At 44.3% G+C, this 10,894-nt stretch overlaps 1 protein-coding gene across 1 annotated transcript; it reads right to left on the bottom strand.

Moving 5' to 3' along the window:
• Positions 1 to 798: 798 nt before the first annotated feature.
• Positions 799 to 2,589, bottom strand: LOC109857142. The gene is made up of 6 exons (XM_020433181.1): positions 2,505 to 2,589; positions 2,260 to 2,425; positions 1,979 to 2,066; positions 1,756 to 1,866; positions 1,330 to 1,469; positions 799 to 1,244 (listed from the first exon to the last, which is right to left on the bottom strand). Exons 1-5 carry the CDS (start codon positions 2,587 to 2,589, stop codon positions 1,359 to 1,361), a joined length of 561 nt encoding a protein of 186 aa, XP_020288770.1. The 3' UTR covers positions 799 to 1,244; positions 1,330 to 1,358.
• Between the last annotated feature and the right edge of the window lie 8,305 nt (positions 2,590 to 10,894).

The raw sequence follows: 10,894 nt of genomic DNA, 5'->3' as shown, positions 1-10,894 counted from the left end.
AGATATAAAATAGAAAAGGCTGTAATTATTGTTGCATCGTGTATTGTTTTATTTGTGAATAATATCAACGGATAAAAAAATATTAATTCTATTTTCGATTATCGCACCGTAGTGGAGAGAAAATAACAATTTATCCGCGTCGTCTTGAATAATGGGGATTCAAATGCGACGGCAAAGAAGGACAAACTGCACGCGTGCAAAAATAAACACACAATTACTTCGCTGTAATTTTACATCTCCACAAAGAGTCGTCGCGCAATTGTTGTTGTTTTCGTTTTGGTTTAGCAAGCGCGAGAGCATGTAGCGCCTTTTACATAAATAGCACACAGAACGCGCGCGGGCAGGTGGCACAATCGGGGATGAAGGTACAGCGCAGTATCCCTGTATTCTCACGACGTTGATACCCATAAACTCCTGTTCTCACGCATCTCTCTCTCTTGTATTTTCTCCCGCTCTCGGACGAGAGAGTCTTTACGCGCGCGCGCGATACAAAGGCTACGCGTTGTTCTGCTATTCGCCGCGAGCAGAAGTGACATGGGCGACTGTAACAGGCGGGATAACAGCGTGACAGGAGTGGATGAAAAAGTCGCGCTGCTGTTTGTGAGAATAAAGAGCTTCCCGTAAGAATACAAAGCGCGACAAGAATACTGTGTGTTTGATTTGGAAAATTAAAAAATTCATATCGCGTGTATTTTTCGTTACGCTTGATCGACCTCTGATAAACTTTGTGTCATACACAAAGTCGTCATCAAGTATTTTGACAACAGATATATTAATAAATTTAAAATATCGACACATTTGATCTTCTCTCCATTTCACAAAGCGAGTCAAAATTATTAGTAAAACGAACGTACGAAGATTTAAAAGCTTTGTTAAATGGAGTATTTTGCCTTTTTTTTTTAATTAATTTGTTAATATTTTGTGCAAAAACACGTGATACTGTACGATAAGAGGTTATTGTGAGCAATTGAGGCAAATTAATGCAAACAAAGTGAATACGGAGTTTACAATATTTAAGGTCAATTTTCTCAACAATTGAAAATCTCGCGCGAAGAATCACGCTCTTTCCCGATTGTGTCATCTGTCCCGCAACACACTGCGTATAAATTTCTCATACATGTACAATTTGTGTAAAAACATAAACAAAGCTGTTTCTTCGTCACTTCGACGACGTGTTATACTGGTGACGTCTGTGTCTTCCGTTGAGGTGCGTGCGAATTTGCAATAAATAGCGACAATCTCGACTTGAAAAATACAAAATGGCATTAGATTTGCGGCGTAAAACGTAAATAACAAACTTTTGAACGTAACAACATATGTTTTACTCACTTTCGACACGCCCCTCGTCGAATTTCGTTTTAGTCCATTTCGTCAATTACGTTACGTTTAAAATCAACGAAGTAAGGTACTTCGCTTAATATTGTTCTCGCTTCCGCGGGTGTGCGTATGTGCCAGAACGCGTCTAACAGCTGCAAAAAATATACACGAGAGTGTATAATAAAATTATAACACAATGGCGTGTGTGTATTATTGTTTAAAATTGATAATTTCCCTTCTTTCTATACTTAACGGCAGATATTTCAAGATATAAATATTGTCTAAAATCATATAATAGAATCGAGCGCGAATTAACAGGATACGAGACAAACAGATCGACGGCCGGTTTCCAATTCGCGTTTAAATTCACTTTCGCAAAAATAACGAGAGATGACAAAAAAACTGTCACACAGAGAGTAATCGCAATATTTTACTTACTGCTGCTTCCACTTGTCGATTGGTTTTTGGCAACCTTCTGAGTCTGTGTATCATGTTCCACAGTAATTTGGATTTGAGGTTTATTCGCTTGGCAAGGATGCATTGTTTGAACTGTACGGAAAAGTATCAAAAATCGATTTTAAATCGCGCGTTTGCAAATCAGATTCGATGTGTGAGAAATATAGTAACGAAATTTCTCCGAGTAATCACACGTTGTACTTACTTTCCGCATTATTTCTCCCGTTTCCTCCTCTCCTAGATAAAATTCGAGCAAGTCGATGCACTTAATCACCTTTAGTCGTCTTCGGAATCTATTCGCAAACAAACGTTTCGTTTGAATTGAGTTTCATATTTTCAAACGCGTTTAAAACTCCGAGAGATAATATTAAAATAAATCGATCGAAAAAGTCGCAGCTTTCCGCGATGAGAGAGAACTAGTCTCTGATCACGCGATCAATACGCGCGGAAAGTGCGCGAGTGATTCGAGAGAATTGAAAATCTTACGCGGGATTGCGCAACGCGCGTTGTTCCGTCCTCTTGGCGGCGTTGCGCTGACACTCCTCAATCAGTCTCGACATATTGCATATCAGTTTGTAGTAAAGAAAGTAAACGATGTTCATCTCAAGCGCTCGCAGCATCTTGTCATACAAGCGTCTTTTTCGAATCGAGTCTGAAAATAAGATACAAATCTAATTGCAATTTGCGTGAGATTGCTTGTGCGTACGTTCTGACGCGAGTTCAACTTTTACCTTTAAATAAATTTTGTAATGCTATAAGCGCGTAACTCAAACTGCCATAAACGACGAGCATTGTTGTCGTTTGAACGTTCCGCATTATGTAGTGAACAATTCTGATTATTTCCCACATGATGTGCGCGCGAGGGAATCCTCTTGGTTTCTGATCAGACTTTTTGTTGACAAAATTCTCTTTTCTTCTTGTTCTTGTGTTGATAAAACACGCGCGTGTGACTGTATTTTCAGCGCGAAAATAGGTTTTATGAAATTTGATGAGAGAGCGCGATTGTGTTTATATTAAATATCGAACAAACATATTTTTAATTCAAAAGTGGGACGACGTTTACAATTTCTAGAATATATTCCGAATAATTGTTCGATATGAAAAACGAAACGATAAAAACAATAGATTTTGTAATATACTTGCGGCTGTGTGAAAATGCGAACCAAATCGATGCAACGAAATGCGAAGAAAAATGTTGCGCTATAAATCGCACGCACACTCGAGTCGTTAAAACGTACGTCTTCGATTTATCATAACGATATTTCGATATTAGATTGTTCTCACCAAGACAGATACGTTTCCATCTGTCTTGCGTGTATAACACTGACGCGAAGGTGAAGCAAAGCGGCTGCATATACGAACGCAAACATACACACTTTCGGGCTTGCTTTCATGTGTGTTTTGTTTTGACACAAAAGCCCGACCTCAAAGACTGGCAAAAGTCGCGACTGTTGTCGGTAGATAGCGAAGAAACTACGGGTAGCATATCTCGACCAGCAGGATGCGTGAAAAATATCTCTAAAATATTTTTTAAAGTTTCTTAATTGAATGTATTTAAATAATGATAAAATACGTATATTCAGAGAAAATATAAAAAAAGACGAAGAGTGATCTTTCGATTACATTCAGTAAAAATACCGGATCACAGATGTGATCCGATCCTCCTACGGTCCTTCGAGGATTAAACTCGGGATGTTCGCGAACGGTAGGATTGGAATAATGGACGAACGATTTGTTTTAAACGGGGGAAAAAAAAGTCGCGATTTGCAGACGCCGGGTGTAACAAGTGTGCCAATTGCAAGTTATTTCTCCCCGTATTTGTGTTTTATTAGATTAATTAAAAATGTTTTAAGCAAAACTCCTCGGTCTTTTTAGCGCTCATTAGTTCTTTCGCGAGGAAGGAGCGAGTTGAAACAAAGTTTACGGAGAACAATGTTTTTTCTTCGCGGCTGAATTTGCGAACAACCGATGGAGCCGTCCTAAAGCGCGGCCAAGTGAAGCGAGTGGGAAAAAAGACATTCGCGGTCTTTTTTTTTCTTCCTCTTGTTGTCCTGTTCCCGCAGGATCTTCATTTCGTAAAAAGTTTTCGCACCATCGATTATATTTTCGATTGTATTATAAAAGTTATCAGAGAGGATTAAACTTGCGCTCGAATATATAAAAGATTAGATATAGAACATCGAAGAATTTGAAAAAAAAAGAGAAAGATCTCAAAAGTCAAAAATGAGATAAAATTCGACGCCGACCGAGAATTACAACGTCAAGTATTGATCGTTTCGAGACGCGTATTACAGTCTTGTCACGGAATGCGCAAACGCTTTCGCTTCGGTTTATATAATCGCACATCGGAGAAATCAATCCCCCTCTGTAATTCGGAGCGCCCGAGGGTAACGCGAAGCGCCTCCCCGCGGTGTTTTTTGAGGGCTTGTTGTAAATTTCGAGGATAAACCCTCGTCGAAACCGCTCGCGCACAATCCCGCCATTACGTCGAGGACACGTCAGTCCGGCTTCAACAATTTGTCGAACGCCACCCTTCTTGTCCAACGGTCCAGTTAGAAGTTTCTCTCCCTCTCTCTTTCTTCTGTCTCTCTCTCTCTAGACGCGTTCTCCAGTTGAAGTTGTTCTTGTCCGAGAATATCGGGGGAGCAGCCGCCGCGCAGGGCGGCCGACAGCTCGTATTTGGATTGCGAATGTCAACCGAACGAAAACTCGAAACAACGTCTCTTCCCTCGAACGACGTTCCTTCGACTTTCCTCGTTGTGCTCGCGATAACATTCTTAAAAATTTTCGAATTCAAAACAAACTCCGTCGGTTTGAATTAAACGTTTCAGAGATTATTCAACGGAACACTGAGAGAGTGTGTGAAGTTTGCTTCACGATTTTGACAGTGTTCTACAAATTATTCCGCGTGACGCGTATATATTTTATCGATCGCGTAATTACGTCGCAAGGACAAATGCGTGCTGATATTTTGTTTGTTTCACTTTCATCCGAACGCAGCGGACTCCGGATGTTGTATCTTCAAGATGAGACCGCGCGAGAGTCGCACGCACGCAGTTTCCCCGAGACCGGTGACGTGACCTAATTGCTAAATCCCGCGCGTCCCCGAGCTTCCAATTAATATGCATTACAAACTAAGAGTTAATTAAAGACAAATTGCGAAGTGAATTAAAAGTCGACGTTTGGTGCGCGCGCGCGCGCGCGCACACGCAAGCCCTACGAAGGGATGACGCGTCTAGGCATTTGCATAGTCTTTGCAACTAACTTCCTTTCGTTGGCGAAGTTATTAAGCGATCGTCGCCCTCTTCTTCTCTCCTCTCCCTCCCTCCTTTTCCCTCCTCCCGCACGCTACTAGGATTCTCTTAGTTTTCGTAAGTTTTAATTGCACTCTTGCGCGCAAAACTTAAACGGGAAACGATCTCCAAAAATTCTCCGCGAAAATATTTGAATCCGTTCTTTTCTCTCCCCTCCCTCCCTTTCTCTCTTTCTTTTCTTCTCTCTTCCCTCCCGCGTCCTCTTCGCAGCTTTACGCCACTTTATCAGAACGCTTAGATTCCGGAATGTATTAAATGCGTCGAAACGAAACTTCGCAAGCGTATTTGAATGCTTGAATTCTCCGGAAAGCTCCGCTGGAATTTCCGGCGCGCTTGAATCATCGCGCGAGTTTACAGTCGCGCGGACTCTTTAGCCGTTACTTCTCCCTTTTGGAAAACTTTCGGACGCGCTTTCAGAGGACGCGAGAGAGAGTCCTTGCACAATTCTTCGAGAAGAGAACTTGAGCCTTTTGGACACTCTCTCATCTTTTAATTCTAATTTGACGATGAGAGTTTCGCGCTGCAAATGAATTCTCTTTCTCTCTCTCTCTTTCTCTCTTGCTCGGTATAAGTTCGCGCCTTAAAATCGGGAAGAATGAACAAGCGAGCGCTCGCGCGCGCACGTGTCATCGAACGGGGTTGGAGAACGATGTCGACATAAGTGTCGATAAGTGATCGCTCCACAGGACACCGTCGACAGTGTGAACTTTTTAATGGTGCTCGAGAGAAGAGAGAGAGAGAGAGAGAGAGCGCGCGCCCCGGGTCCCGTGGGGTGTCGGTTTAACGAGCGTAAAATTCATCGGCCGGAATAATTGATGAGAGCGAGACAAACGATCGGAGCGCTCTTCGGGCGGAACAACGTTTCATATCGGGCGCGAGCGAATCGAGTGATTTCGCTCTTGTCTCTTTTGATATTGATTGACTTGACGATTTCGCGCTCTCACGACAGATTAATTTAGCGCGAAGAATCGCGCGGAGCGATGTGTTTTTTCTCGCTCGAATCCGTCAAACGCCCGTGATTTTCGCTATCGTTCGCGAAAAAGTTACCTCCGCTCTTTGAATTTGCTCTGAATATTTTTTGTTGTTGCTTTACGAGAGAGGGAGAGGAAACAGAGTTCCCTCGTTTCTCGCCGGATAGAACGAAAAAAGCAATATGCCGAAGAGGCACTCACGAGGACGTGATAGAAGGGCCGGGCGAGGTCGACAGGTGTCCTTGGCAAATTGCTCGAAGCGGGGCGAGCAACGATACGAAAGAGAGACGAGCTGACGGCGAAAGGTGCGGGGACGTTTCACCGTTGCGGAAAAGATAAGACAGGCGCAGCTTCTCACGGACGAGATATTAATTTGTTTGCTCTCTCCCTATCCGTCACCTAACTCCCTTCTTTCAGGTGTATTAAACCGCCTCGCGCGCAAGTTAGCGGTGACTAATAGCGGCGGTAAGTGATTCAATTTTTGCGCTTCTCTCTCTCTCTCGTCTTTAACGTCTTTCAAGCAGACTCGCCGTCGCGGGATCGCGCGTCGTAATGCCGACGTCAATCTTTCGGATTACCGAGCATAAAACGTCATTTTTATAAAATGCGCATCTGCATAATTTCGGGACGCGTAACGACGATGAAAAGAAGTCGTTTTGCACGAACGACGACGACTTTACGAGAGAGACTCTACGCAAAGCTCGTGTGGAATTACGTAGCGAAGTCATTAATTCGCGTCTTTTTTTTTGCTCTCTAAAAACTCATTAAGCTTTCGACTCGCTGCTTTCTTTTTTTTTTTTTTTTTCCTATCGAACCCACGGCTTGGTATAAGACTCGCGTGCGATATCGCGCGGGAATCTTCGATTACACCGAGAGAGCGCCATGTGCTAGCGACACCCGATTTATCCGGTCGCCGCGCGCCGGCGGTAAACTCCATTCTCCCGCAACACAGTGGCTTATCCTTTCCGATAATTAACGCCGCGGCATTTGCGATACTATTTATACGAGACGACGAAACTCTCTCCCGGATCGCGTTACCGCACTTCTCCCTCGCTTCCGCTCCGCGTGAGCTTCCAATTACCGCGAAATAGTATTAATCCCCACCCGAAAATCCCGTGTTAACGCCGTGAGAAACGCGAACGGATTACGTTCGCTCGCTCAAACTCTCGGGTTTCGCGCGAAATTCCCGTGTGTGTACGTCGCGCGCGATTTGGCGCGCTTTCTTTCGAAGCGAAGGAAAACTTTTCGCGCGAAAGTCTCTCGAACTCCCAAGAAAGCTTCCCTTCCCGATTGTTCTTTCGCGGGAGAATATCCGAAACAAACGCGTTTCGGATCGAGTTTGCGTTTTATCCTCGATTTTTACATCTCCTTTTTTGTTGCAAAGCGCGCGCGCTTGCGCATATACACACACACATTATTTCGCTATTTTTGCTTCGCCGCTCGTCATGCAGATCGCGTCATGCATTTAAAAGTTCGCCGCGTTTGCCCACGGGAATCGAATTCGCATAATGCGCGATCTCCGATGACGGGGGAGGGAAATGGTACATCGAGCCGCGAGACGTAAAAACGCCGTAAAAAGCGCCGCGCGTGTGCCGCGCGAGCTGATGAGACGTAAGAAACTCGCGGAGCTCGTTCCTTCGCCCCCGTGCAAAAACGACTCCACAGGTGGGCGAACGTTCGATCGTTCGTATCCGCGCGCACAGAGTTCGCGGAGATTAATTCGATCTGTTTTAAAATATACACGGTTCGCGATCTGTTATATTTAAAAATATAAACTCGCGCGCGCGCCGGAAATTGAATTCTTTTTTCTTAACGAACAAACAAAGCGATTTGTTTCCGAATTTTTGTGATTTTTTCTCGAAGCTCGTCGGCGCCGTAGACACGCCGCCTTGTTCCGCATTTGTTAATTTAACTTCGAGAACGATAATTGCACAACAACAACAACAACAAAAAATACATAAATCGAATCGCGAGTACATCCTCTTATTAAGCCTGCCATGAAAAATTGCGATATATACTCGAGCGATGTAAATTGCTTTCGTCGGGATAAAATTATCGGGAAAAGATTCGCGTAAATAATTTTGTTCCCGCGAGAGTTGCGAGAGATTCGAAATTGTTATTGCTGCATATCTGCGCGAGATGTATATTTGTTTTTCCGTCGTAATTCCCGTCTCTCTTCCGTCGTCGCCGAAATAAAGCAGACGCGGGTTCCCGAGAGAGAACGCGCGTCCCCCGACCTATATCCTCTTCCGCTCGCCTATTCAACGAAGCCGCCCGCAGCGAAACCCCCCACGAGCGCGCGAAACCCCTATATATAATTTTCGTCGTCCGACATTTCGCCGCCATTGCCGGACGCGCAATGTACGATGATGATTATGCGTCCGTCGTCGCGTTTCGTTCGCGGACAAAAACCGCATTTTCTCTCGACGTGCGTAACGTAAACCAATTTACAATTCGGCGCGCGCGTTCCCTTTCCAAATTTGCTCGCTCGTTTTTGCGATAAAAACGAATATATCGCAGCGTCGTCGTCGTCGCGCGCGAGCTCGCGAATTTATCGATGGTCTTTGCATTTTCGTCGGTTTCATGTACTTGCCAACGACGTTACTCGTATGACTGCCAGAAGTCGGAAGTCGGGGGATGCAATTTTCTTACTGCGCGCACGTTGAAAAAAAAAAAAAAATCTTCAGGATGGGAGAAGAGTACTACGTGCTCGGAATCCGTGGCGTTTCGGAATTTCTTGCTTGGTGCTCGCCGAAAGTTTTTTTTTTGATTCGGAGACACGCGCTTTTGGTAAACTCAAATATCCTCTGTATCAAAATTAAACGCTACACACACGTTTTATAACGATATTTGCTTCGAATTGCCAAAATTTTTTAATTCAGAGAAACTCTCGTAGAATTTATTATATGTAAATATTTTTTTGTACCAAAATTCTGTACCAAAATTAAATATCGAGTACACGTGCGCGGCGTATTTTGCATAATACATCACATCTGTGTGTGAGTGTGTGTGTTTAAGAAACGTATATAATATTCGCTGCATTGAGTGATATCTGTGCCACTGTAATTACCGGCCGTTACACGCCGATAATTTTGCGGGCGCGATTGTTCAGGATTAACCAAGATTAAATGTTTGCGATACCAAGCGCGCATTCCCCCCAGACCACCCTTCGTGCGCGTATTATTACGTCCGTGTGTCGGACATATTGCAGTTCACTCCACTTGGTGCGAATGTACTCACCCGCCGTATGTGCCTCCCACCTCGGCCAGCGGCGTGCGTCAAACACGCCGGCGCTTGTTTGTCTCAGTATTTTATTTCCGGACGTTGCATTAAATAATACCCTTCATTAATTCCCTCGCACGTTTTTATTGAGAACCCGGAGGCGGGGGAGGAGAGAGAGAAAACAATATGCGCCCCGGGCGCGGTGCTGGCGACGTAAATGCAAATATGTGCGAAGCCTACGGGGAAGAGGAGGAGGAAGGTTTTTTATGTTTATTTTTTTGTTTTCAATTTTTTTCCCCACCCACCGTTCGTGAAAACGACGCCGGTGTTAATGTGGGAATTTATAGAAGTATTATTCGCTATAGTCGTTCGCGTTTTTCTGCGTGTACGCGAAAAATCTTTTATTTATCCCCCACGATTTGTCGGTAGTATAAAATACGAGTAGCGAGCCCGGGCTATTTGTTGTACGTTAAATACGTTCGTTGCGTGCGATGAAATACGATCTACCTACTCTCTCTCGCTCTCTTTCCGCTCCGCGTCTCTTCCGATACATATATGTATACTCCGCCGCGCACACCCCCCGGGGCGCGCGCAACGCGATTATTTCGCAAGATTTTTCAACGTCCCGGGATGGCAACGTTGCAAACGCGGAACGTTGCGTCATTATTTAAGAAGCCGCGTTGCAGCTTCAACGAAATATATGAAAGTGTGTTTGCCACGCAAACGCGCAACGAAGTATTACCAACTTTCGGCAACAAGCAGAGAGAGTCCGAGAGTCTTGAGACGTGTGCGTGCGTGCGTGTATGTGTGTGTGTGTGTACTTCCCCGAGCTCTCTTTGTAGCAAATATCTGACTTAATAACGTGAATATTGCACAAGTTTCGCATTTCGCGTGTTTTGCGCGCGACTTTCCGAAAAGGAGACGTAAAACAAAAGAAACAAAAAAAATTATTTAACCAGACCGAGATGATGTACGCGGTTCCATTATCGACGAGACAGTTAAAGCTCCGGGAAAACTGTTTAGTTTTTTATCGTAAAAAAATATGGGCCAAACAAATCTCTCTCTTTCTCTCTCGGTGTTGTCGCAATATATCACGGAGCTCTTCAAATAAACAAATGCTAAAAGTCTGTAAAAAAAACAAAAAAACAAAAAAAAAAAAAATCGCTCGCGCTCGGAGAAAAAAATGATGCAAAAAGCGCGCGCTGCATGAAATACGAACTGGCGCAACTAATTCGATAAAAACGAGATAGCGATTATCCGGAATACATAACGTTGCACATTTTTTTCGGCTCTCTTCCCTCCTGTCCCTTTCGTCCGCTCCCGTCCGCGTAACAAAATATACTCTCTCTATCTGCGCGGCGCAACGCCGATGTGCGGACGAGCGCGAGCGCGATCATTCGCGTTTCGCACGTCACGCCATTTTTTATTCATCTTCAATCACGTTTTGCAACACGTACCGATGAAATATGAGCCGCCGGTGCCGCCGCGCCGCCGGTCCACGCGCGCAGCGCTCACGCTCCGCTGGTCAAACGTTCGTGAAACGCGATTATTTCGCGCAATTTTCTCGGAAAATTGGAAATTTACAGTCGTTGTTTTAAGATCGTGTTATAGACG

The sequence above is a fragment of the Pseudomyrmex gracilis genome, unplaced genomic scaffold, assembly GCF_002006095.1.
Source record: "Pseudomyrmex gracilis isolate BER0280 unplaced genomic scaffold, ASM200609v1 scaffold_147, whole genome shotgun sequence".
In the NCBI taxonomy this organism is placed as follows: Eukaryota; Metazoa; Arthropoda; class Insecta; order Hymenoptera; family Formicidae; genus Pseudomyrmex; species Pseudomyrmex gracilis.
Note: the sequence above shows the minus strand (reverse complement) of the source record. Positions and strands in the feature narration are given on the sequence as shown.

Coding starts and splice junctions, on each gene's coding strand:
- LOC109857142 (XM_020433181.1), bottom strand. CDS start 2,589: ATGCGGAACGTTCAAACGACAACAATGCTCGTCGTTTATGGCAGTTTG. Junction 2,067..2,259: donor CGCGCGTTGCGCAATCCCGC/GTAAGATTTTCA, acceptor GTTTGCGAATAG/ATTCCGAAGACGACTAAAGG. Junction 1,470..1,755: donor ATCGACAAGTGGAAGCAGCA/GTAAGTAAAATA, acceptor TATTTTTTGCAG/CTGTTAGACGCGTTCTGGCA.